The 25,000-nt window shown below is 44.0% G+C and overlaps 2 protein-coding genes across 3 annotated transcripts in view; one reads left to right on the forward strand and one right to left on the reverse strand.

Annotated features, from left to right (window-relative positions):
• LOC123502560 overlaps positions 1-3,589 on the reverse strand; it is a 12,029-nt gene extending 8,440 nt beyond the window's left edge. The window contains exons 1-2 of one of the 2 annotated variants that reach the window (XM_045251700.1): positions 3,400-3,589; positions 440-533 (exon numbers count right to left, since the gene is read on the reverse strand). The gene's annotated coding sequence lies outside the window, so the exon portion shown is untranslated. The remainder of the gene's footprint in view (positions 1-439; positions 534-3,399) is intronic. The other variant, XM_045251699.1, reaches the window with a different exon arrangement.
• The window catches only part of LOC123502566 (pre-mRNA-processing factor 39-like), a 58,842-nt gene that overhangs the window by 32,454 nt on the left and 1,388 nt on the right, over positions 1-25,000 (forward strand). Inside the window, exons 2-14 of the mRNA XM_045251703.1 lie at positions 4,866-4,940; positions 5,781-6,029; positions 6,760-7,326; positions 8,721-8,753; positions 10,785-10,910; positions 17,946-18,094; positions 18,665-18,972; positions 19,414-19,676; positions 20,082-20,214; positions 20,362-20,579; positions 22,032-22,091; positions 22,676-22,857; positions 23,289-23,429. Of these exons, the coding sequence (XP_045107638.1) occupies positions 5,892-6,029; positions 6,760-7,326; positions 8,721-8,753; positions 10,785-10,910; positions 17,946-18,094; positions 18,665-18,972; positions 19,414-19,676; positions 20,082-20,214; positions 20,362-20,579; positions 22,032-22,091; positions 22,676-22,857; positions 23,289-23,429 (2,318 nt within the window). The 5' untranslated portion in view covers positions 4,866-4,940; positions 5,781-5,891. The remainder of the gene's footprint in view (positions 1-4,865; positions 4,941-5,780; positions 6,030-6,759; positions 7,327-8,720; positions 8,754-10,784; positions 10,911-17,945; positions 18,095-18,664; positions 18,973-19,413; positions 19,677-20,081; positions 20,215-20,361; positions 20,580-22,031; positions 22,092-22,675; positions 22,858-23,288; positions 23,430-25,000) is intronic.

Raw genomic sequence — 25,000 nt, forward strand, 5'->3', positions numbered from 1 at the left:
AATGTAAAGGTAACAGTTGTATGTCGCAAAGTTTAGAAACAACACTTCTTTCAAGGGCGTCTGAGCTCACAGGTGCCATTGTGCTGTCGAGTCTGTAATGAGGGAGATGCATCGGAATGAATGTCAAAAAGAGGGAAGCTATTAACCCCTTCAGTACCATGACGCGTCTTCATATTCACTCTGCTTACTATTTGGTAATTTTGTACAGCTTCAGAAACTTATGTAGAGGATTAGAATAGTGAAAACTGTGGCCATTAATCTTCTGACCTCCATAGACCCTTCCTAATGTCAATAAAATGGTCTAATCGTACACAAATTACAAGGTAAAAATGTGTCCCAGTACTCAAGAGGTTAAGCATTTTCCAAAATGAGAGAACCTTGATATAAGATATTTTTGTAAACATGAATATAATGAACAACAACAACAACAACAACACACTTTTTGGATACAGTACTCGAAGTCCACCAGTCTCTTCAGTGTTTCTATTACTTCAAGAATAGTGGATTCCCTGAAGACACAAGGGGCGGCAGACCTGATGAAGATGGCGGTCGGTAGGAAAATGTACCGACGCAGCGTGGTTAATCTTATCATATAGTGCTGCGTTGTGTTGAAGGGGAAGGGTGGGGGGGAGATGCACTGTCTTTGATATCTGACGTCAGAATAGCCTACCTCTACCTTCTGTATACTGCCATTGGCTGGTGGGACGACAGGAAAGACACACATACACGAGTGTGGGTGCGCACAGTAATTACCATCGGCCCACCAGCCAATGACAGTACACAGAAGGTGGAGTCACTCTGCTGTCACATCCCAGAGGCGAAAACCACCACCCCCCACCACCTCATCTGCTTTACACCAACACGTATGTCATTAGGGGGTGAGGGCCGGAAATGGGGGGAGTATCTTTTAACGGAACAGATTAAGTAGAAGGCAGTTTTGAAAAGCACTAGTCATCAAACCCAATACTCCAGTGCCCAGTCTGTACCTGGGCACCAAATAATCATTCATTTGATGGAAATTACAATAGAGCCAATGAGAATATTTAAGCAGTCAGTAAGTGAACACAAAAATTAGAAATATGATCAAATAAACATGACAGCTACACGATTATTGCCCTGGGGAGGGAAGGAAGGGGGTCACGCTGCGTCACGGCCACAGGTCACACGCCAACATATTCCCGGATTGTGGGAATGAGGGATGTGTGACCCAGTGAGCGAGACCCAGGCCGTCACACACCTCCAGGAATGAAAGACTGACACCACACGAGGCCGAGACTGACAACACACGAGGCCAAGATTGACACACACGAGGCCACTGTAGGGAGTCAGCGTGGCCTGTCACTGTATACACTACGGAAGGCTCAACTCACTAATCACACACTAATATATTGCGCTGTGCTGTGCTGTGCTGTGTTGTGCTGTGCTGTGCTGTCCTGTGTTGTGCTATGATGTACTGTACTGTGCTGTGTTACTGTGCTGTGCTGTGTTGTGCTGTGCTATGCTGTATTTGACTGTGCTGTGCTGTGGTGGACCGTACCTGGGCAGTGCTCATGTCAAAGATGTGCTACAGAGAAGTATTACATGGATATTTGTATGATTCATTGCAGGTACTCACCCCCCATACCCCTTACCCATAACAGTCACCCCCCCCAGTACCTTACAAAGCGCTAACTGAATAAATGGAAGGTTATTTTGTGCGGTCTAAAGTTGACAGCGTGTGTGCGACGGGAGGTGAATATTGATGATCTATCCTCAACAACACCACCCACCCAGCCACCACCCGCTCACCACCACCACCACCACCACCACCACCACCACCTGCTACCTGCCACTGCTACTACCCACTGCCTACCACACACACACACACACACACAGTAGTAGTAGTAGTAGTAGTAGTAGTAGTAGTAGTAGTAGTAGTGCAGTAGTAGTGGTAGTGGTAGTAGCAGTGGTGGTGGTAGTGGTGGTAGCAGTGGTGGTAGTAGCAGTGGTGGTAGTGGTGGTGGTGGTAGCAGTGGTGGTGCAGTAGTAGTGGTGCAGTGGTGGTAGCAGTGGTGGTAACAGTGGTGGTTGTTGTGGTAGTGGTGGTGGTGGTGGTGGTTGTGGTGGTAGTGGTGGTGGTGGTGGTGTGGTGGTGGTGGTGGTGGTGGTAGTGGTTGTTGTTGTGGTAGTGCAGTGGTGGTAGTGTGTGGTGGTGGTGGTGGTGGTGGTGTGCAGTGGTGGTGGTGGTGGTGGTAGTGTGTAGCAGGTGGTGCAGTGGCAGTGGTGGTGGTGGTAGTGTGTTGTGGTGGTGGTGGTGGTGGTGGTGGTGGTGCAGTGGCAGTGGTAGTGCAGTGGTGGTGTGGTGGTGGTGGTGGTGGTGGTGGTGGTGGTGGTGGTGGTGGTGGTGGTGGTGGTGGTGGTTGTGGTGGTGGTGGTGGTGGTGGTGGTGGTGGCAGTGGTGGTGGTGGTGAGGTGGCAGTGGTGGTGGTGGTGGTGGTTGTGGTGGTGGTGGTGGTGGTGGTGGTGGTGGTGGTGTGGTGGTGGTGGTGGTGGTGGTGGTGGTGGTGGTGGTGGTGGTGGTGGTGGTGGTGGTGGTGGTGGTGGTGGTGGTGGTGGTGGTGGTGGTGGTGGTGGTGGTGGTGGTGGTGCAGGTGGTGGTGGTGGTGGTGGTGGTGGTGCAGGTGGTGGTGGTGGTGGTGGTGGTGGTGGTGGTGGTGGTGGTGGTGGTGGTGGTAGTGGTGGTGGTAGTGGTGGTGGTGGTGGTGCAGCAGGTGTAGTGGTGGTGGTAGTGGTGGTGGTGTGGTGGTGGTGGTGGTGTGTGGTAGTAGTGGTAGTAGTAGTGGTAGTAGTAGTAGTAGTAGTAGTAGTAGTAGTAGTAGTAGTAGTAGTAGTAGTGGTGGTAGTAGTAGTAGTAGTAGTAGTAGTAGTAGTAGTAGTAACACCACCACCCCCACCACCACCACCAACAATAACATCAACACCAATGATAATGATAATGATAATGATGATGATGATGGTGGTGATGATGAATGATAATGATAATAACAACAATAATAATAATAATAATAATAATAATAATAATAATAATAATAATAATAATAAAAAAGGTAATAATAATAAAATAAATAACAAGCAAATAACAACAAATTAATAATAGCAGTAATAATAATGACAACAACAACAACAACAACAACAACAACAACAACAACACTGCACACAACACATGGGCCACACGGGGAACTAACACAGACACCCCTGGAAACACCATTTTCTCACACAGCAACTCTACAAAAAACGGATCGATAATTCAAAACGAGGAAAAAAAAAAAAAAAAAAAATTGTGAAAACAGGGATGGAGATTATAAAAACACAAAAATTTCCCCTTTTAGAAATCCCAACAAGAAAAACATTTATACTTACAAGGACAGAAGATAAATCAAACTCCCTGGGGGTCCATATTAATTTAAAATCCCCCTCTTTCTCTCTCTACTGGAAATGGACGGGAAACAGTAGTAAGGGAAACTATACACTAAAGGAGGTGAGGGGAGAGCGCACCAGCACGTCTCCTCCCTCTGATGGTCCGCATGATACTGCAGTGCTGCCACCTCGGGTCTGGGTCTGGGACTGAGAGACGCCGGTTGCTGTTTTTCACGTCCCTCTGTCTCTTTAACGGCGCCTTAACATGATCACATTTCCTGAGGTTGAGATACTGGGAGGATTAAAGAGAGAGAGAGAGAGAGAGAGAGAGAGAGAGAGAGAGAGAGAGAGAGAGAGAGAGAGAGAGAGCAAGGGAAAGATGAAGTAGAGATGAAATAAAAGCGAGAAGAAAACGGAAGGAAGAGAAAAAAAATATGTAAAATTCAGATGAGAGGAGTTGATAAGATGAAAAGCTTTTGATTGATTGATTGATACATTTATTGTTGAATTAATAAATAATTACAACAAAGGAGGAGGATGTAATGGGCAAAGACATAAGGTTAAAGTATCACAAAAATAACTCTGGACAGTATACACAGCAAGAATACAAGTATTTCAATAAATAAATACACATATTGCACACCTAACTGCCTAAGACATCCTACAGTCTGGGAGCAAACTGAGGATATTCCCTGAGTATTTCTTGAGGGTGGCAGAGTCTAGGAGATGGTCAATGAGGCTGTACAAGTCCTGCTGACCTTGTGGCCTAAATGTAGCAATGAGAGGACATTCCATGATATAGTGACGCAGAGTGTGTCCCCTTGGTGTAGAAAAGCTTTTGATTCAACCTTATCTAAAGTGCTATATGAAAGGAACACCCCCTTACATGTGAAGAATACTCCATATATAGACAGATATACAGCCTATGCACAGAATTAACAGTGGGGGAGGTGAGAATTGGAGGAGACGACTCAGAACGCTTATCTTATTATTATTTTTTTAAGCCGGAGATGAGTGAAGTTTCCAATTTAAATTATAAGTAAAAAAAAAAAAAAAAAAGACAGACCGAGGATATTCAGTGTAGAAGAGGGGGACAGTTGAGTGTCATTGAAGAAGAGGGGATAGTTGTCTGGAAGGTTGTCGAGTTGATAGATAGAGGAATTGAGCATTACTAAGTTTTCTCTGCCTCAATAATAAATGTATTTCCTCTTTAATTTATAGTATTTGAATTTCCCTTATTATCTCAAAATTTAAATGTTTAGCGATTCCTTTGATCCTAATCTTAATGCAAGAGACGACGAGATTTCCAAAAGCAGTATTCAGAACGACAGCTTCTTTAAAAACAAATAGGCAAAATAAAATATAAAAATAAACAGAATCCACTAAAAAAGTAATTCCTACAATAAATACTCCATACTTTGCCCGGGATTTTGTTGTGGCTAAATAAAGTAGGCTCGTTTCTGTTCAAGGCGGCGGCGCCATCTTGGCATCTCAGGCGTAAAGGAGACGGCGGCATCCAACACACCTGGCACCGCGTTACTCAGGTGTGTGGGGCTGCAGGTGTGTGGTGTGGGGTGGTGTGTGAGGCGTGGGGTGCATGTGTCAGGGTGGTGGGGCTGGTAGGGGCGGGGCGGGGGTGGGGAGGAGTTGGTGGTGGTGGCGGTAATGTTATGGTGGTGTGGTGGTGAGTGTGGGTTGGTGGTACTGTTATTACTGTTATTTGAGGTGGTTTGGGTCAGTTTGTGGTGAACTAGAGGGGTGCTGCGTCAGGGCAAGTTCAGGTGTGTGTGTGGTATGGTGGTGTGTGAGTGTGTTTACGATGGTGTGTGTTGGTTAGGGTAGGGTGTTGGAAGGAGTCGAGCCCAGAGTGACCTGACCTGGCATAGCATAGAGAGAGAGAGAGAGAGAGATGAATTGGCAATGTAAGCCTTAAGTGAGAAAATAAGCATTGCACCAACAGTTTAAGTCTAACCTAACCTAGTCCGGCATAGAGAGAGAGAGAGAGAGACATATAGATTGCCATTACTAGCTTTTAGAAGCAGAAGCGAAGCATTACGCCAGTTATTTTAACTCAACCTAACCTAACTTAACCTACCATAACTTTGATCTTACCTAACCTAGCCAAAGCTAAACTAACAGTAACCTAAGCTATCTTATGAGACCCAACCCTAACCTGACCTTTTTGTAGTCTAACCTAACCTAACTTGATCTAGTCTAACCTAACCTGATGTAACCTAACCTAACCTAGCCAAATCTGATGTAACCTAACCTAACCTAACCTGATCTAGCCTAACCTAACCTAACCTGACCAACCCTAACCAAACCTAGTGTATTGTAGAGAGAGGAACACAAATAAAAACAGTGCCGTGTCATCTTGTCGGCAGCAGAGTGAAGGCACCGCAGCACTGACAGGGGCGACAGGAAAGGCACTGACAGAGGAGAGGCACCGCAGCACTGTTAGGAGGCAAGAGGGAAGAGCAGAGCAGCGTCCCAGCATGGAGGCTAGTGAGGGCCTGGGACTCTCTGGGCCAGACTCCCCACGGCTGTACCAGATGATCAAGGACGAGATACTGGACGGAGAGCCGGTGGATGGCAGCCACCAGGACACACCCAACACTCAGGATGACCACAGGGTGAGCCATGCACTCACAGCAGCACCACATAAGCTAACCTATCATAGCCTACCTTATCCTACCCTACCCTAACTTAATTTAACATAGTCTACCCTACCCTACCCTACCCTACCCTACCCTACCCTACCCTACCCTACCTTACCTTACCTTTCCTCTCCTTTCCTTTCCTTATCTTGTATTACCTTACTTTACATAACCTTAACTTGCCTTACCATTTTTTAATGTAAGAAGGGGAAAACAGGCCAAGGGTAACAAAAAGAATTAAAAAAATAGGCCCACTCAGTTGCCAGTCCCCTTACAGATCCAAAGGGTTATCCAAAAGACGGGTAAATGTCTTGAAACCTCCCTCTTAAGTGAAGTCAAATCAGAGGAAGTTGGAAATACAGACACAGACAGGGAGTTTCAGAGTTTACCAGTGAAAAGTGAATGGTTGAGAGTACTGGTTAACTCTTGCATTAGAGTTAATCAGTACTCTTACCCTATCTTACCTCACCTCACCTCACCTCACCTCACCTCACCTCACCTCACCTCACCTCACCTCACCTCATCATACCTTACGTTACCTTATTTTACCTTATTTTACCTTACCTTACCTTAACTTATCCTAACATAGCTTACCCTAGTTGTGTTGCAATGTAGTGTGTGTGTGTGTGTGTGTGTGTGTGTGTGTGTGTGTGTGTGTGTGTGTGTGTGTGTAAGCACTAGTGACTAATAACCACTACCTTCACAGCTGAACCACCAGCAGCAGGAGGCTATGAAGATGGAGGAAGACGAGGAGGAAGGGAGGGGTGGAGGTGGCGGCGGTGGAGGAGGGGGCGGGAGAGGAGAAATGGAGATAAAGGAAGAGGCCATAGAACCTACAACAGCAGCAGCAGCAGCAGCAGCAGCAGCAACATCACAGCTGGAGTACATGATGCTGGAACAACAAAAACAAGAGGACAGCGACGACCAGCTTGGGTACCAGCAGCTGCCACCACCGCCACCACCACCACCACAGGAAGACACCACCCACCCTCCACCCCCAGAGCACCACCAGGACTCTGAGCAGCAGCAAGAGGAAGATGCAACAACAGCGGCAGTGAAGGCAGCAGTGACGGCCATAACCTCTGCAGCCATGACTGAAGAGAAAATGGTATCCGGGTCACTGAAGAGGCCGGCCAGCGATGGAGGGCTGTCCGAGGAGGAGCCGGCCACCAAGAAACACTCCAATGAGGTGGACAAGCTGTGGAAGAACGTCAATGATAACCCCAATGACTTCCAGGCCTGGACTCTCCTTCTGCAGCACATTGACCAGGTGGTGAGTGCTGGGTGTGTGCGTGTGTGCTGGTGGTGGGCTGCCAGTGTGTGTGTGTGTGTGTGTGTATGATGGAACATGTGTGGAGAAAGGAATTGATGTGAGAGGAGCTGGTCTGTATGTGTGTGTGTCTGTAGGTGTGTGAGGGAGAGCTGGGAGAGGTGGTGGAACAAGTGTAAGGGAAGGAGATGATGTGAGAGTTACTGGCATGTGTGTGGGAGAGGTGGTGGAGCAAGTATAATGGAAGGAAGTGATGTGAGAGTAGGTGGTGTGTGTGAGGGAGAGCTGGGAGAGGTTTAGGTGGAGAGACAGAGTGAAGGATGGGGTGTATCTATAATGGGGTGAGTGTATACAAGGATTGGGAGAGGAATGGGTCATGGTATGTGTGTGTGTGTGTGTGTGTGTGTGTGTGTGTGTGAATAGGCAGGAAAGGAATATTGTACTTGGAAAATCCTGTAGGCCTCTTTTTTTCCAGTCATTCTTATATTAGGCCAGTTTTTCCCTCCAATATAAAAAAAAAGAAAAGAAAAAGAAAGAGAGAATGATAATATGAATGAATTGAAATGAACATAATGAAGAAAAAAAAGAGGAAAAGAAAAAAAAACTCGAATGTCGACAAAATAAGAATGAATGCAATTTTTTTTATATAAACACAAAGATTTCAGAATACAAGGACAAATGTGGAGGTTGAGATAGTTTGTAGTGTTGTGCTATGAAACATTCCCCTTGTATTAGTAGGACAAGGTGGGGTGGGAAAGTAGGCAAGGAGAGGGGAATAACAGAGTAGTGAAAGGGAGGGAGGGAGGGAGGGAGTGTGAGAGGAAGAGGAGTGTGAGGGGGGTGATAATTCTCTCTCTCTCTCTCTCTCTCTCTCTCTCTCTCTCTCTCTCTCTCTCTCTCTCTCTCTCTCTCTCTCTCTTCTCTTTCTTTCTTTCTTTCTCTCTCTCTCTCTCTCTCTCTCTCTCTCTCTCTCTCTCTCTCTCTCTCTCTCTCTCTCTCTCTCTCCCATCCCTCCCTCCCTCCCACTGTATGCAAAGGTATAAAACTGTCTATGGAGAGTGGTGTGTATGTGTGTATGTATGTATTTATATATATATATGAATGAATGTATCCACACACACACTGGTTTGTTTATATTCTTACTGCTTGCTTTGCTTTGCTTTGCTTCGCTTTGCTCCCTTTATTTCACTCTAATGCTTTGATTCTGTCCACCTTTTCCTTTTCTCTTCCCTTCCCTTCCCTTCCTTTCCCTTTCCTTCCCTTCCCTTCCCTTCCCTTCCCTTCCCTTCATTTTTAATACAGCATGACATTATTTTGCCCCCTTGAGATCCCCCAGTCATTTATTTTGCCTAATTTTGGAGCATTGTCTTACGGATGTCAATGATTTTTACTTCCAGGCCTTTGTGGAGACTGATAGTGAGGTGGAGCGGGTAAGACTTGGTGGAAGGTTCATTACAAGTGTTACTGTTGCTTATATACAAGTCACTGAGTCTCACATGGGGGTAATGAGAGTAAAGAGTGTTGTGTTCCTTTGCCGAGCCACCGCCATCACCACCTTCACCACCACCACACTGCCACTGTCACTCACTGCATGGTGTGAAGGAACAGACCAGTGCACTCACTCACTCACTCGTTCACTCACTATGGTTAGAGTAAATGGGTTAATTGGCCGCCACTGTAGTACACACACACACACACACATACCGCATAGTGTAGTGGTTAGCACGCTCGACTCACAATCGAGAGGGCTGGGTTCGAGTCCCGGTAAGCTGCGAGGCAAATGGGCGCGGCTCTTAATGTGTGGCCCCTGTTTACCTAGCAGTAAATAGGTACGGGATGTAACTGGAGGGGTTGTGGCTTCGCTTTCCTGGTGTGTGGAGTGTGTTGTGGTCTCAGTCCTACCCGAAGATCGGTCTATGAGCTCTGAGCTCGCTCCGTAATGGGGAAGACTGGCTGGGTGACCAGCAGGTGACCGAGGTGAGGTGAATATCCACATGCACACACACACACACTATAACCTGTCTCTAGATTACTAAATGGGAAAATTATGTAACAGTTGACATGCTTAGTGACTTAAAATGGTGACTGTGATTATGGCAACTGCTATCAGGAAAATCAGGCAAAAAATAATACCATTTTGTAATCTTCCTATCTACAATATTATTTACTGAATCCTGACATAATTGCATCGTTTCCTCTCCTATTCTCCTTTTCTATTCCTTTCTATCCATCTGTCTGCATTTATCTATCTATATGCACTGTTGCTAAAAGGACCACTAAGGGAAGGCCATGGCAAGGAGAGAGAGAGAGAGAGAGGTTAGTGATGAGAGTGTGCGTGAGAGAGAGAGAGAGAGAGAGGAAGGGAGAAGAGGAGATTAATACTGAGAGAAAAAAGGAAGAGAGAGAGAGAGATGTGCTGATTGTGTATGTGTTAGCGAGAGAGAGGTGAGAGGTGGCAAGGACTGGAGGAGAGTAGTAACAGGGATGACAGAAGCCACTTGTGTTGTAGCCTTCCCTTGGTGGACACTCTTAGAAACACCACTCATATAGATTGATATGTTGTGTGGCTTTGGTTTGGCTGGTGTGTTTGCTTGTAGTAGTAATAGTAGTAGTAGTAGCAATTGTGTGAGTAGCTAATGTATTTTAAGAGCTGATATTTTTCACCACAACCTTTTAAAGTGTAAACTATTAAAGTCAATCAATAAAAATAAATGCCTGAATTTTTTTTAAGAATGGAGGAATGTTTTTTACTGTAAACATTTTTAAACTTTTGAAATATGTAAACTTGTCTTCAATATTGCAAGGCTGAAAGTTTAAACACCACCACATATTAACTCCTGCCTCTCCAAAACATAGATTAGTAAAAATAAAAGAAAGAGTAAGAAAAAGAAAGACAGATCCAACTATAGCCTAACCTGACCTGACCTAACCTAACCTAACCTAAACCAAGAATACTAATACCTGTTCAAAACTTGACTTTAATATTACACCACGTCATTCCCCCTCCCCAAAATAAAAGAGAGAAACAAAAAGAAAAAGAAAGATAGAAAGGAAAAACAGACAACCTAACCTAACCTAACCTAACCAATCCCCATACTAATATTAGAGAGAGAGAAAGGAAAAAGAAAAAAAAAAGGAAAAACAGACTTAACCTAGCCAAACCAACCCAAACCCCACCCAACCCAACCCTATACTAATACTAGAGAGAGAAAAAGAAGAAAAAAAGGAAATTTGACTTAACCCAATCCAACCAAACCTAACCCCATACTAATACTACAGAGAGAGAGAGAGAGAGAGAAAAAAAAAAGAAAAGAAAAGGAAAAAGACTTAACCCAACCCAACACATCTTAACCTAACCTAACCCCATGCTAATACCTGTCTTACGTAAAGGAAAAAGACTTAACCCAACACATCCTAACCTAACCTGACCTCATGCTAATACCTGTCTTACGTACCGGCAGAGCGACCTCGAGTCCGGGCGGGAGGCTTACGACGGTTTCTTTGAGCGCTACCCTTACTGCTACGGCTACTGGAAGAAGTACGCTGACTTGGAGCGACGGAAAGGCACCTATGAGACCTGCGGAAAGGTGTGTGGGCCGGGCTGACCTCCTGACTCTGTGTGTGTATGTGCGTGTGAGTGTGGGTGTGTGTGTGTGCTGCTGTGTGGGTGTGTGTTTGTATGTGTGTGAGAGAGAGTTTATTGGTCTTGCTCTTGCTTTGTTTCTCTCTCTCTCTCTCTCTCTCTCTCTCTCTCTCTCTCTCTCTCTCTCTCTCTCTCTCTCTCTCTCTCTCTCTCTCTCTCTCTCATGCGCATACACACACACACGCACACAGGTCACACGCAGGTAAGTATTGTGGATTCGTTCAGTGATGGACAGCAATATACCATGATGTGCTAAACAAAGATATAAGGAAAAAAATTGCATGATTCTTGGGTCTATTCAGAATTGTGTCATTTTTATTATTTATTTATTTATTTTATTTTTATTTTATTTTTATTTTATTTATTTTATTTTATTTATTTATTTTTTTATTGTTAATTTAGTACACCATTTATTCACCGAAGTCTTTTAGTTGTTTTGGGTTTTGAGCAGTGGCGGCCCCCCCCTCCCAGTGGATTTCTAGGATTCACGAAAATAATGTTAATTTATTTATGTTTGACTACCATTCACATGAAAACACCAATTCTCATATGTTTATATGAAAAAAAAATACTGCAAAACAATGAGGAAGTACGGAAATTATTTACTATTTAATGATACAAAAGCGGGGAGAAATTGGGGGGAGGCTTCCCGGGCGGCATGGCGAGTGTGGACTGCGTCCAGCGCAGTCTTGTCTCGGCCGTTGTTGTGGCTAGGTGAGTGTTCTTGCGTCGGCCTTATTTTCGATCGCGTTTTTCAATTTATCAGGGATGATTTTAAAATATTATTGATCAGTGATGGCTTGTGCGCAATCTTGATTATCATAGATGGTGTAAAGTCACAGAAACATCGTATAAAATAGTTTTTTTTCTTTCCCAGGTAGGCCTAGCAGTATTTTGCAAAATGGCACAAGAAGCAAAGACAGTTTCTGCATTGAAAGAACTCAATTTTTCACAGTTAACACTTCAAGAGAAGGTAGCAATTAAACATGCAGGTCGCCCATTACCAGACATTAAAATTGTGCAAGAAGGAGTAAGCCACAACAAGAAGTATAGTCGCAGTTTTAATTGTGATTGGTACCAAAGGAAAACATGGCTTTGTGGATGTGAAGTTAAGAATGCACTATTTTGCTTTCCATGTCTGTTGTTTGGAGGCGATTCAGTTTGGTCCAAAGATGGTTTTGCATGCATAAAGAACTTGAAAGAAAAAACAGAGAAACATGAGAATTCTGTGAAGCATATTGATAATGTAATTTCTCTGTCTGTTCTGGGGAGTGTAAATATTAAAGAAAGATTTAGTGAGGCATACAGACTTTCAGTGAATGCACATAATAAGAATGTTACCAAGAATCGTGAAATTTTGTCCAAGATTATAGACTGCATAAAATTTTGTGGACACTTTGAGCTACCTTTGTGTGGACATGATGAAACTGATGACTCTGCTAATCCAGGTGTATTTAGAGGACTTATAGATCATGCATCACAATTAGATCCAGACTTGCGGGCCCATTTAGAAAGTAATGCAGTCTTCAAAGGTGTCTCCAAGACTATTCAGAATGAAATTCTCGATTGTCTGCTGCAAATATATCGTGATCAGATCAGAAAAGAAATTAAAGAAGCTCCCTTTGTTGCTGTTATGGCAGACGACACTACAGACGTTTCAGAACACACTCAAGTGGTTATTGTTCTAAGGTACTTGCTAGGTGAAGAGGTTGTTGAGAGATTTTGGGGATTTTTCACTCCAGAAAATCAAACAGTGGATGGGTTGTCGAAATGCATCCTTGATCAGTTAAACACAGTCCTTGAAGGGAATGCAGAGAAACTGTTAGCTCAAACATTTGATGGTGCAAGTGTTATGAAAGGTAAGAAGAGGGTGTTCAGGCTAAAATAAAATCAGTCTACAATAATGCCCACTTCATTCACTGTTATGCCCACCAACTTAATCTTATTATGCAAAATGCTGCAAGTGTTACACGGGGTTCACGAATATTTTTCTCTAACCTTTTGGGCATAGCAGCATTTTTTTCAAGGTCACCTCTACGTTTAAATCTTCTTACAAAGCACATGACTAGCCGCATTCCACGCCCGTCTTCTACAAGGTGGAACTTTCATAGTCGCACTGTCAACAAGGTTTATAAACATTTTGAACCCTTAAAAAAATGCATGGAGAGTACATCAAATGCTACTATAACCATACGAGAAGCAACAGGTATTTTGAACACCCTGAATGATGAAAGTTTTAAGTTTTGGTTGGAGCTTTTCCACCAGATAATGCTTCATGTAGAAGTGATTCTTCATCAAATGCAGTGTAGAGACATTGATGTGACTAAAGCACATGAGTTTATTACAAACTTCAAAAGGGCCATTTCTGAAATAAGAAATTCCAAATACTGTGAATATCCCACAAAAACACTCATGGCTGAAGCAAAAGAAGTGTGTGACTGCATGTGTGCTGATATAGCTGATAGATTTTCTTTCACTAAACAATTAGTAGCTGCTAAATTGTTCAACAAAGACTGTTTCACTAACTTCAAGCAAAAAGTGACTTTAAAAGAAGTTGAAGTAGCCACTGAAGCTTACCCCATGATTGCCAAAGAAAGACTTTTGACTGAACTTAGAGCATTCTATGACAGAAGTGATTTGCATGACTTTTCCAAATTGAGTGAACTATTAAAGATTGTGAATGAAAATAACTTAAGTGATGTACTCTGTGAATTGACAAAACTTATAAAAATTCTTTTGACAATTCCAATGACTACAGCAGAGCCCGAACGTTGTTTTTCAACCCTGAAGAGGGTCAAAACTTTCTTAAGGAGCACTATGAAGCAGGAGAGGCTAAATGCACTTGCCATGATTTCAATAGAGAAGATTTCTATGAACAATATGCCAGGTTTAAATGAAAAAGTTATTGATCTGTTTGCACAAAACAGGAACAGGAGAATGGACTTCCTTTTCAAATGGCCTTAGCCAGCACTAAGGAAGTCAAACATTTACTGTTAGGATAAGACCTAAAGAATTAAATAATTATCTATCTATCTTTATAATCTATCAATCAATGGTATGTTAATCAATAACAATAAAAGCATTTAAGATTTTATTTGTCTGAATGTGAGACAGCCCCCATCAGTAACAATCACGAGCCGCCACTGGTTTTGAGGGGGTTGGATTACGTTAGGTTAAGTTAGGTGAGGCAGGTTCAAGACAGACAGACAATATTTCCATCCCACTGTAGACTAGATGCAATGATTAAAAGCTAGATTTATGAGAGAGAGAGAGAGAGAGAGCTATAAAAATGTCTCTTGTCAGCAGTTTAGGAGTGTTCAGTGACAGTGCTTTAATCTTTGCATTCTGCTTTTATATGAGTGAGGAAATTATGTGGAAGTCTAAGTGGGTCTTTTTTTATTTAGTTTTTGTTTCCGTTGGTCATATTTCCCCTCTCACAAAAAGAGAGAGAGAGAGGGGTTTCCTTTCTTTGTTAGTATTGGTGGAGTTAATTAATTTTGACCTAAAGGGTGTCGGTAAATCAATGGTGTTCTCTTACTAATGATGTTTTTATTTATTTATTTTTATTCCTTTAGTTTTATTTATTTATTCATCGTTAATCTGTTTATTTATCTATTTTACTTTCCAATGTTCTGCTTTATGTTATTGTTGTTGTTGTTGTTGGTGTTGTTGATGAATGACACAAGTTTATCATATTTTTTTTTTCATATATTTGTTTTGTTAGTGTTTGTCTCACATCCACCACCGCTTGCATTAACCTCACCACTGTTCCGTTTCAGGTAATAAGTAAACAAAAAAAGCAGGTAGAAGCGAAAAAAAGGGTTTGTGTGTAAATAGTCCATCTTTTCCTTTGCCTCAAGTCTGTGTACTATATTCCTAGTCGTAAGCGCTGATGATGATGATGATGATGACGATGATGATGAAGATTGATTTGGTATACTATAATGATATATCTCCTTTTTGGGTATACAAATTATTCTGTTGTTCTTGTTGCTGTTGTCCTTTTTTAACTGATGCTGCTAATATTTTGTCTTTGTACCACCACCACCACCACCACCTCCTCCACCACCACCACCTCCACCACACTTTAGGTCAATGCCGCCCCTCTGCGTGCTGACTCATCCTTGCAGGCCATGTATGTTTGTAAACGACTCGTGCTGCTATATATTGATGATAACCGTTATATATATATCTATACATATATTATAATTTTAGTATTATGCTGTTGAAAAACAAATGTCTAGTTATATATATATATAGTATATATATCATATTCTTATATATATATTATATTGACTGGTATCTTCATTGTTAATTTTTGCACTGAACTGCTCCTATTACTACTACTACTACTTCTACTTCTACTTCTACTTCTACTTCTACTACTGCTACTGCTGCCACTACTCATACTCCTACTACTACTACTTTTGAGTGTTTTGTGCACCCATACAATACATACACATACAAACAAGCATACAGCTACTCTTGCATACAAACTCACACTGTACAAGTCACTTATACACAGGCGCAGTAGTACACACATACACAGACAATAAATAAATTAATAAAAAATACACAGCTATTGCAAAACTAAATCCGTAAACATTCCCTTTTTCCATCATCACACACTCATTCACACGCACACACACACACGCACACTCTGTATATCGCTGCGCCGCGTCTCACACACTCCTGGTTGGCGCGCGGTGTGTGTCTGCAGGTGAACCGTCAGTCTAGCGGGGGCAAGACTCGCCTCTCGGGTGGTGTGCGACGCTGCAGGGGTGAGGACAACAGTAGGTACTTAACTCACTCTAGTGGCCCTCACCCACCCCACCCAAGGCCCCGTCACCCAGAGGAACACCCAGACTCACCTTGCCAAGCCCTCACCCACCTCATGATACCCTCTTGTTGCCCTCACACTCTGAATGCTTGTGTGTATGTGTGTGTGTGTGTGTGTGTGTGTGTGTGTGTGTGTGTGTGTGTGTGTTTGTGGGAAGGAGAACAGACATTTATTAATTTATTGTTTAGTTTATTTTCAGGGAAGTTTGAGAGGCAGATAGACAAACTTAATAACTTCCTCATGAGTGTGTTGTGTCAGGGAGGTTGGAAAGACAGATAGACAAACTTAATTAACTTCATGAGTGTGTTGTGTCTGGGAAGTTGGAGAGACAGATAGACAAACTTATTAACCTCATGAGTGTTTCTATCATTTGAACAGGAGAGGGTAAAGTAGCTTGTTTCTATTTGTTATTTTTGTTATTTTGATTTTTTTTGCTTTGGCAGTTTTATTGATATTGGCTGTGGGTTGATTGTGTGTGTGTGTGTGTGTGTGTGTGTGTGTGTGTGTGTTCTGTGTCAGTGGTAGTGAGATGCAGGTAACGGTGACATGTGGAGTGGTAGTGGTCATTTACTAAGCCTCTCAAGACCTGATTAATATGTTAGGGTGAATTATTTAAGCACCAATAACAAGCTAGATAGAAAAAAAATATTTAGAGAAGAGAGAAAATAGATAATGTGTGTGTGTGTGTGTGTGTGTGTGTGTGTGTGTGTGTGTGTGTGTGTGTGAATTCACCATGGTCACCTGCTGGTCATCCAGCCAGTCTTCCCCATTACGGAGCGAGCTCAGAGCTCATAGACCGATCTTCGGGTAGGACTGAGACCACAACACACTCCACACACTGGGAAAGCGAGGCCACCACCTCTCAAGTTACATCCCGTACCTATTTACTGCTAGGTGAACACACCCCACACATTAACACCCAACCCCATTTGTCTTGCTGCTTTCCGGGACTCGAACCCGGACCCTCTCGATTGTGAGTCGAGCGTGCTACCCACCACACTACACGGTGTGTGTGTGTGTGTGTGTGTGTGTGTGTGTGTGTGTGTGTGTGTGTGTGTGTGTGTGTTATTTTAGCCCTCACAACCCCTCCCTTCTCTTCACAAGGCCATGTTAAGGCTGTACAGGGCAGGGCATGGCAAGAGTGAGCCAAGGGTGATCCAAAGGGTGGGTGTTGCCTGTCCTTCGTGTGGGGCGGGGGCCGGCTGATGATGATGATGATGAAGATGATGATATGCAACACTGGTTCTCAGATGATGATGATGATGATGATGATGAAGATGATGTTGATTATGTTGATACTTAACCTTATCCTACTCCCTCACCCCTTCCCTCTCCCCCTCCAATCCTGTCCCTCCTGCAGCTGATTCCTGGCACACCTTCTGGATCTCACACCTGGTTGGGGTCCTGTTAGCCTGTCAGGTGTTGGGTCAGTCATTCACCCGGAGAAATTAACAGTGCATTACCTGAAGTGCATTGCTATCTCTTCCTCTTCTTCATCGTCCTCTTCCTTCTCTGCCTTTGACATGATAGTCTTTCAGGTAACGAGGTACTTTCATTCTTGAGGTCTTGTTAATTATTGCCCTCTCACATTTTAGCCAAGGTTGTGTCAGGTCCTCTTTCTCTCTGTCTCTGTGTCTGTCTCTATCTCTATCTCTATCTCTATCTCTATCTCTATCTCTCTTTCTCTCTGTCTATCTATTTCTCTATATCTGTCTGTCTGTTTCTGTCTGGCTGTCACTGTTTCTGTCTGTCTTTGCCTCTGTCTCTGTCTCTCTTTACCAGCTCATATAAATCTCCTTCAAACACACGTTAATCACTCATAGGGCAGAGTGTGTGTGAGCCACAAAACCTCTCCTTTAACCACCGCTAACCACCACCACAGCGACTCCTGTTACTCCCCAATTATACCATGGCCACTAGTAACCACTACATCACAAAGGCCAAGCAGGATGCCCACCAGGAAGCAAAGAGATCATGCCAGGTCAGCAATGCACTGTACTACCCTTTAAACCTTACTCCTACACCACCACCTCCATCACCTTGTCCTCTCCCATTCCCTCTCCCAGTTCCTCTCCTCCTACCTGTTCTTTCCTCCTGGTTGTCTAGTCTTACCTGGTATTACTGGATGTATGTGCACAGGTATTTAATCGTGGTCTGGAAGCCATCCCTCTGAGCGTCGACCTGTGGCTTCACTACCTGGAGTATGTGATGGCGCAGTTCCCTGACGATGAGGCGAAGGTGCGGACTGAGTTCGAGCGTGCTGTTAACGCCTGCGGATTGGAGTTCAAGTGAGTTTAATGTTGTTGTTTTTTGTTGTGTTAATCCCTTCAGTACTGGGATGCATTTTTACCTTGAGTTTTGGTTACGATCAGACCATTTTATTGACATTAGGAAGGGTCTATGGAGGTCAAGATTAATGGCCAGTCTTCACTATATAATTCCCCAACATGAATTTCTGAAGCTGTATAAAATCGCCATATCCTAAGCAGAATGAATATGGAAATGCGTCATAGTATTGAAGGGGTTAATGGGGTATTTTCAAATATTGTGGTGATATGTTGGGTTTGTTAATGCCTGTGGGCTGGAGTTCAAGTGAGTTTAAGATTGTTTTTGTTTTGTTAATGGGGCGTTTTAAAATGTTATGGTGATTTGTGTGGGTTCGTTGATATTGTTAGTCTTACCTTACCTCACCTTATCTAACTTAACCTTACCTTACCTTACCTTACCAAAAAGTACCCTAGCCTTCACTATATAGATACCCCTCCCACAGCTACAATAAAGACCAAAAGAAACACATTATTAATCATCAAACGGTCTACCACCTTGTAACCTTCCCACCACCACCACTACTACTCCAGGTCAGACAAGATGTGGGAGTCATACATCAACTGGGAGAGTGGCGGGAAGCGATGGAAGAATGTCACCCTTCTGTATGAGCGCCTGCTGGCCACCCCGACCTCCAGGTACATCCAGCACTGGCAGCGTTTCCAGGAGCATGTACGGAAGCATATGCCCAGCGAGGTGATTGGGGTGGAGGAGTTCCTGTCACTGAGGAGGGAGGTGCTGGCCGAGCTGAACCGTTCTGACATAGAGACGCCCGATGAGGCCCCTCCCGGAGTGGAGACAGCACCAGGAGATGACCAGCTTGGCACTAATGTGGTGAGGCGCTTATGAACTGTGTGTGTGAAAGAGAGAGAGAGAGAGACATAGAAACAAAGACAAAGAGAAATGGAGAGAGAGAGAGAGAGAAACAAAGACAGAGAGAAATGGAGAGAGAGAGAGAGAGAGAGAGAGAGAGAGAGAGAGAGAGAGAGAGAGAGAGAGAGAATTCTAATACCTAAAATAAAAATAAAATTGATGACCACTTGCACTAATGAGGGATGATAAACACACACTTCCCTCCCTTAACAACCTTTATGCCACAACAAAAATAGAGAGAGAGAAAAAGAGAAAAGACAGAAAGAGAAAGAGAAACAAACCCAAAAATAAACACAGAACCACAAGAAACACTACCATTCCACCCTTAGCCAAAAAAAACAAACAAACAAACAATGAAACACAACACAGACCCTCAATTTTTCTCTTCTACGCTCCACAGCAAGACGAGGAGACAAATTACTGCAGAAGAGCATCATCTCAGCCCGTCAGAAGCTGCACGAGGCCACAGCGTCTGAGGTAAAGTCCCGCTGGAGCTACGAGGACGCCATCAAGAGGCCCTACTTTCACGTCAAGCCCCTGGAGAAGAGTCAGCTGTCGGCCTGGCGTACCTACCTGGACTATGAGGTGAAGCAGGGAGAGGACGCCAGAATCAGAGTGCTCTTTGAACGCTGCCTCATTGCCTGCGCCTTCTATGAGGAGTTTTGGATGAGGGTATGTAGTGGTGGGTTTGTGATGGTGTGTGTGTGTGTGTGTGTGTGTATGTGTGTGGTTGGTGATGGTGTGTCTTATGTTTGTTTGTCTGTATTTGTGTTTTAGAAATGTCTTGAGGGTTAATTGTTTTCTGGTGTCAAAATATTTCTCTGGATGTTTTTTTTTTTTTTTTTTTTTTTTGTATGTGTGTGTGTGTGTGTGTGTGTGTGTGTGTTTGTGTGTTTGTGGGGTTAGTGATGTGTGTGTGTTATTTCTGTCAAGTTCACTTTTCTGTAATGTCAAAATGGCTTACAAGTTTCTTTTTATAACAACACAACACATCAGATTACTTACCCATCACTCTGACCACACATGTTTACCCTTTTACATACAAAAAGATAAAAAGCAAACCTTCCGTCCACACAGTACATCCGCTACCTGGAGGAGAATGGAGGGGCAGAGGAAGAGATTCGCTCCGTGTACCACCGTGCCTGTGTCATCCACCTCAGAGAGAAATTCCGACCACACCTTGCTTGGGCGGCCTTTGAGGAGGAGAAAGGTGAGGTGCTGCTGGTTCAACTGAGATTTATTGATACTTTATTGATTTATTGCTGCCAAAACTAAGATTTATTGCCACTCTGACTCTTAATCTCTCACTTGTACATCTTCACTCTCTCACTCTCTCACTCTCCCGCTCCATCTTCAGGCAGTTCAGACCGGGCTCTACAAATCCTCGAGGGGCTACAGCAGTGCAATTCCCCGAGTCTGGAGGCGTACATGCAGGCCGCTGGGGTGGAGCGTCGGCGGGGCAACCTGGCTGGGGCAAGGCAGGTGTTTGAGCGCTGCCTTGGTATCCTCCTTGAAGAGCCAGACAAGAATATCCACTCCCATGTCTCTATCAAGTTTGCTCGGTTCCTTACTATGGTGAGTGTTGGTGGTGGGTGCTAGTCTCTCTCTCTCTCTCTCTCTCTCTCTCTCTCTCTCTCTCTCTCTCTCTCTCTCTCTCTCTCTCTCTCTCTCTCTCTCTCTCTTTTTTTTTTTTTTTTTATTTAAACAAAACTTAATACAAAGGAACATGTACCCAAAGGCGCACTGTCGTGTGCTACCTATTCTAAGGGTACTACAATCTATTTCTCTACAATATTTACAAGACTTAAAAATAGATAATATACAAGATGGTCAGCATGTAAATGGAGCACTATTCGTTTCACTTCACTAGCACTATTCACGCACTGCACTACACTGAGTGTCACGTCACAAAGAGTGTCAGAGGAGTTGGCAGTGTCTGTCTCCACTTATGTGCCATCAGTTTGACACTGTGAGTGTTCATCTCCTGGACGTGAGGCACCGCGGCCGTGAACAAGTTCCACATCCTGGAGACGCGTCCTGCGAAGGTGCGTTGATGCTGACACCCGTGGGATCGCGGCACCTCTACGGCGTCACCACCATTGAGCACCGTTCTCGTGCTCCGTGCGGTGACTCTTAGAGGATGACGCAGCCCTGCCAGATGTGGCACTCTTTGCACCTGTGCCTTATGGAACACTACGATCGCCGCCACGTCTCTGCGGTGTTCCAGTGAATCAAGGGGACGCTCAGGCTCTGGGTGAGGTGGTAGTGCAGCATCTACTAGCCGTATGGCGCGGCGTTGGATGCTGTCCAGTCTCCTTCTGTGTGTGGCGGCACAGGACATCCAGGAGAGAGCTGCGTATTCAAGGTGGGGCCGCACCTGTGCCTTGTACAGCAGCAGTCTCCCCTTCCTGTCGAGGAAACTGGCGATCCTTCTGAGAGCGGAGATCCTGTGAGAGGCTTTCTTGGCAATGGTTTTGACATGCCTGTCAAACCTCAGCCCTCGATCCACCTCCACTCCAAGTATCTTGACGTCATCTTGGAGTGGGAGAGCAGCAGCGCCAAAAGACAACTTTCCTGCCATTGCTGCCATGGCGGCTGGGGACCGAGAGACAACCATTGCTTGTGTCTTCTCCGGCGCGAATGTCACTTGCCAGCGAGCACCCCTCTCTCTCTCTCTCTCTCTCTCTCTCTCTCTCTCTCTCTCTCTCTCTCTCTCTCTCTCTCTCTCTCTCTCTCTCTCTCTCTCTCTCTCATCTTTTAGCTTTCCTCCTCCACTACCTCTGACCTGAATGCATTTAAGAGGAAGATCTCATTCTTTTGGCTAACTCTCTTGGACCTGCTTGGGAACTGGCATCTAAGTGGGGCATTTTTCTTTTCTTTTTGTTTAGTTTTTGTTACCCAGATTTCCTCTCGTACATGAAAAAACGGTGTTTGATATTATCAGGAGTGTTCTTTTGGTGTGTGTTGCACCTGTGTGTTTGTCATCTTACCATGCAAAACACTCTTGATTGTTGTTGTTCTTTGCAGTTTTGCCGGGAACATGAGAAGGCTCTTGAGGTGTTGAAGGAAGCACATGAATTCAATAAGGTATGTGTTGCAGGGGGTGGTGTTGTGTTTGTGTGTTGTGCTTGTGTTGAATGAGGTGATGGAAGTATGGGAAGAGTGTTTATGAAAAGTATGATATAGATAGATATTTAGATAGATTAGGTTAGGTTCAGTTAAGTTAAAATATATTAGATAGATAGATAGTTAAAATTTCAGTTCACTAAAATGATGTAGATGTATTATTAAGTTAGATTAGGTAAGGTTAAGTTCAGTTCAGTTGAATTAGAACATGTTAGGTAGATAGATAGTTCAATTTCTCTTCACTAAGATGATGGATGTCTTAGGTTAAGTTAGGTTGGGTTAGGGCAGGATTAAGGTAAGGTAAGGTAAGGTAGAGTACAGGGAAGTAGTAAGGTAGGGTAAGGGTAGGTTAGGTTAGGTAAGGTAAGGGTAGGGTAAGGTAAAAATAAGTTAAGGTAGTGTAGGATAGGGTAAAGGTAGGGTAGGGTGAGGTGAGGTAAGGTAAGGTTAGGTTAGGTTAGGTTAGGTTTGGTTAGGTTAGGTTTGGTTTGGTTACTGCATCCTAGCAATAAGGTTACCAGCAGCACCCTCCTCTTGCCTTACAGGAGAACAGCAATGTGGTGTTGGCAATAGTGGACCAGATGCTGCTGTTTGACCCTCCACGCATCAGTGAGGCGGTGACGGCACTCAAGGAGGGCATCCACACGGCACCCCAGCCCGGCACTCAGCTCCTCTTTGCTCACCGCCTCTTCCACTTCATGTCGGAGTGTGGACAGGATCCCGGCAGGTGTGTGTGTGTGTGTGTGTGTGTGTGTGTGTGTGTGTGTGTGGCAGGATTCAGTAGTGTATGTGGTTATGTGTATGTGTGATTCCAGGATTAATTTTTAGTTAGGTGAGAAAAGGTCTCTCTCTCTCTCTCTCTCTCTCTCTCTCTCTCTCTCTCTCTCTCTCTCTCTCTCTCTCTCTCTCTCTCTCTCTCTCTCTCTCTCTCTCTCTCTCTCTCTCTCTCTCTCTCTCTCTCTCTCTCTCTCTCTATCTATATATATATATATATAATCTAACCTTACCTTTAACCTTACCTTACTTCACCTTCCCTCACCTCACCTCACCTCACCTCACCTCACCTAACCCAACCTAACCTGACCAAACCTTCACTACAACAATTTCCCAAGGACCGAGAGACTACCAGCTAAGTGTTCCTGTGTGTTGTGTCCGCAGCATGAGTGAGGGGCTGCGGGTGCTGAGGCAGGTGCAGCAGGAGGTGAGGCAGATGGACAGCGGGGATGCGAGCATGGCCGAGATGGACAGCACAGTCACCGCCACCAAACAAGAGGAAAGCATGTCGGGTGGCATCTCTGTGTAAGTGTTGGGGTGTTCGGGTGTTGGAGGAAGGAGAGTGGGAAGAGGAAGAAGAGGGGAAAGGTGAAGAACTAGGGAAAGGAGTTACAAGAAGAGGAATAGGAGGAGAAGAAGGGTGAAGAAGTAGGGAAAGGAGTTGTAAGAGGAAGAAGAGGAGAAGGAGGAGTTGTAAGAGGAAGAGGATGAGAAAAAGAAGGGTGAAGAGGTAGGGAAAGGATTTGTAAGAGGAAGAGGAGGAGAAGGAGAAAGAGAAAGGTGAAGAAGTAGGGAAAGGAATTGTAAGAGGAAGAGGAGAAGTAATAGTAGTTGTGTGGGTTTTGCTTGCTAGAGGAAGAAGGAGGAGGAGGAGGAGAAAGGTGAAGTGTGAAGAAATAGTAGTTGTTGTTGTTGTTGTGAATCTTAACTAGACACCAAAAGCACAAGACATACACACACTCAACACCTAAAGCTGCGGTTACACTAGTCAACATAAACCTTGGATCCTGTCAGTTTTGTTGGATTTAGTCCAATGTTTGACGGAATCCAATAGATCCTTGGTGAGATGAGAGTCAAAGAGATACGGTTGGATTTGTCCAAAGATGAGCATCAAAAGATAAACAATTGACGAACTATATTATTTGACAAGGAAATTTACAATATATAGAAAGAAAAAAAACTTGGACATTAAATTTTGGTTCAATACATGTTTAGATACAATAAAAGCATTGAAATAGGATTAGAAGAGTATCATGTTATTAGATATTATCAATCACCCAATTCTCATTTGACTACCATTCTTTCGGCTCCATTTTCGAACACTGGTGCTTTGCGTCCCCACCTCGTCTCAATGGAGTGGCCTAGTCAGGTTATTTACTCCCTCTTTTTGGACCCAAACCTCAAAATTGAGTTACTAATACTGCTGTTATCCTTGAAATGTCTACAGTTTTCTGTGAAAACGGCAAGTTCCTATCTTAATTCCTTATATGTTTAAATCTCCTTTATTTACACACTTTAACCCTTATGTTGCGGCGATCATATATGAATGATTGCATCAGTGCGTCCGTAGTGACGGCGATCATTCCCGCAATCAAGAATTTTCGCACCTCATGTTTGAGCTCCACGTGTAGTTTCTCGGGCCAGATGGTGAGTGGAAGTATCGGGCTTATTTTTCCACCCGTAGTGTTGCCACTAGCTCTGTATATTTAGGGGTAACGAAGCTATTCTCCCATTCTGAGGGTGACACTTTGCAACCCCAGCGACCCGCTGTGTTGAAAGCACCCTGATAAGAGCGAAGGGACGTCTCAGTTCATAACTCACTATGGAACAAGACAGATAATTTTTATTTAGCAGTGCTTCTGAGCCTGACTACAGTGACAGTGATTATGAGGAAGAAACTGAAGAAAGCGAAGACAGCAGTAGTGAAGACTCAGAAAATGATTCAGAGGATCCACCTGTTTTCTCAGAACAGAGAGAAGACAGAGATAGTGGTGATGGAGAACAGACTACAAACATCGTATTGAGAACCCAGAGTGGCTCACAGAGATGCAGGCATGCCTCTCACCAAGCTGTTTCTGCTTGATGGATCACACAGC

This window comes from Portunus trituberculatus, chromosome 12 (assembly GCF_017591435.1).
Source record: "Portunus trituberculatus isolate SZX2019 chromosome 12, ASM1759143v1, whole genome shotgun sequence".
Taxonomy (NCBI): Eukaryota; Metazoa; Arthropoda; class Malacostraca; order Decapoda; family Portunidae; genus Portunus; species Portunus trituberculatus.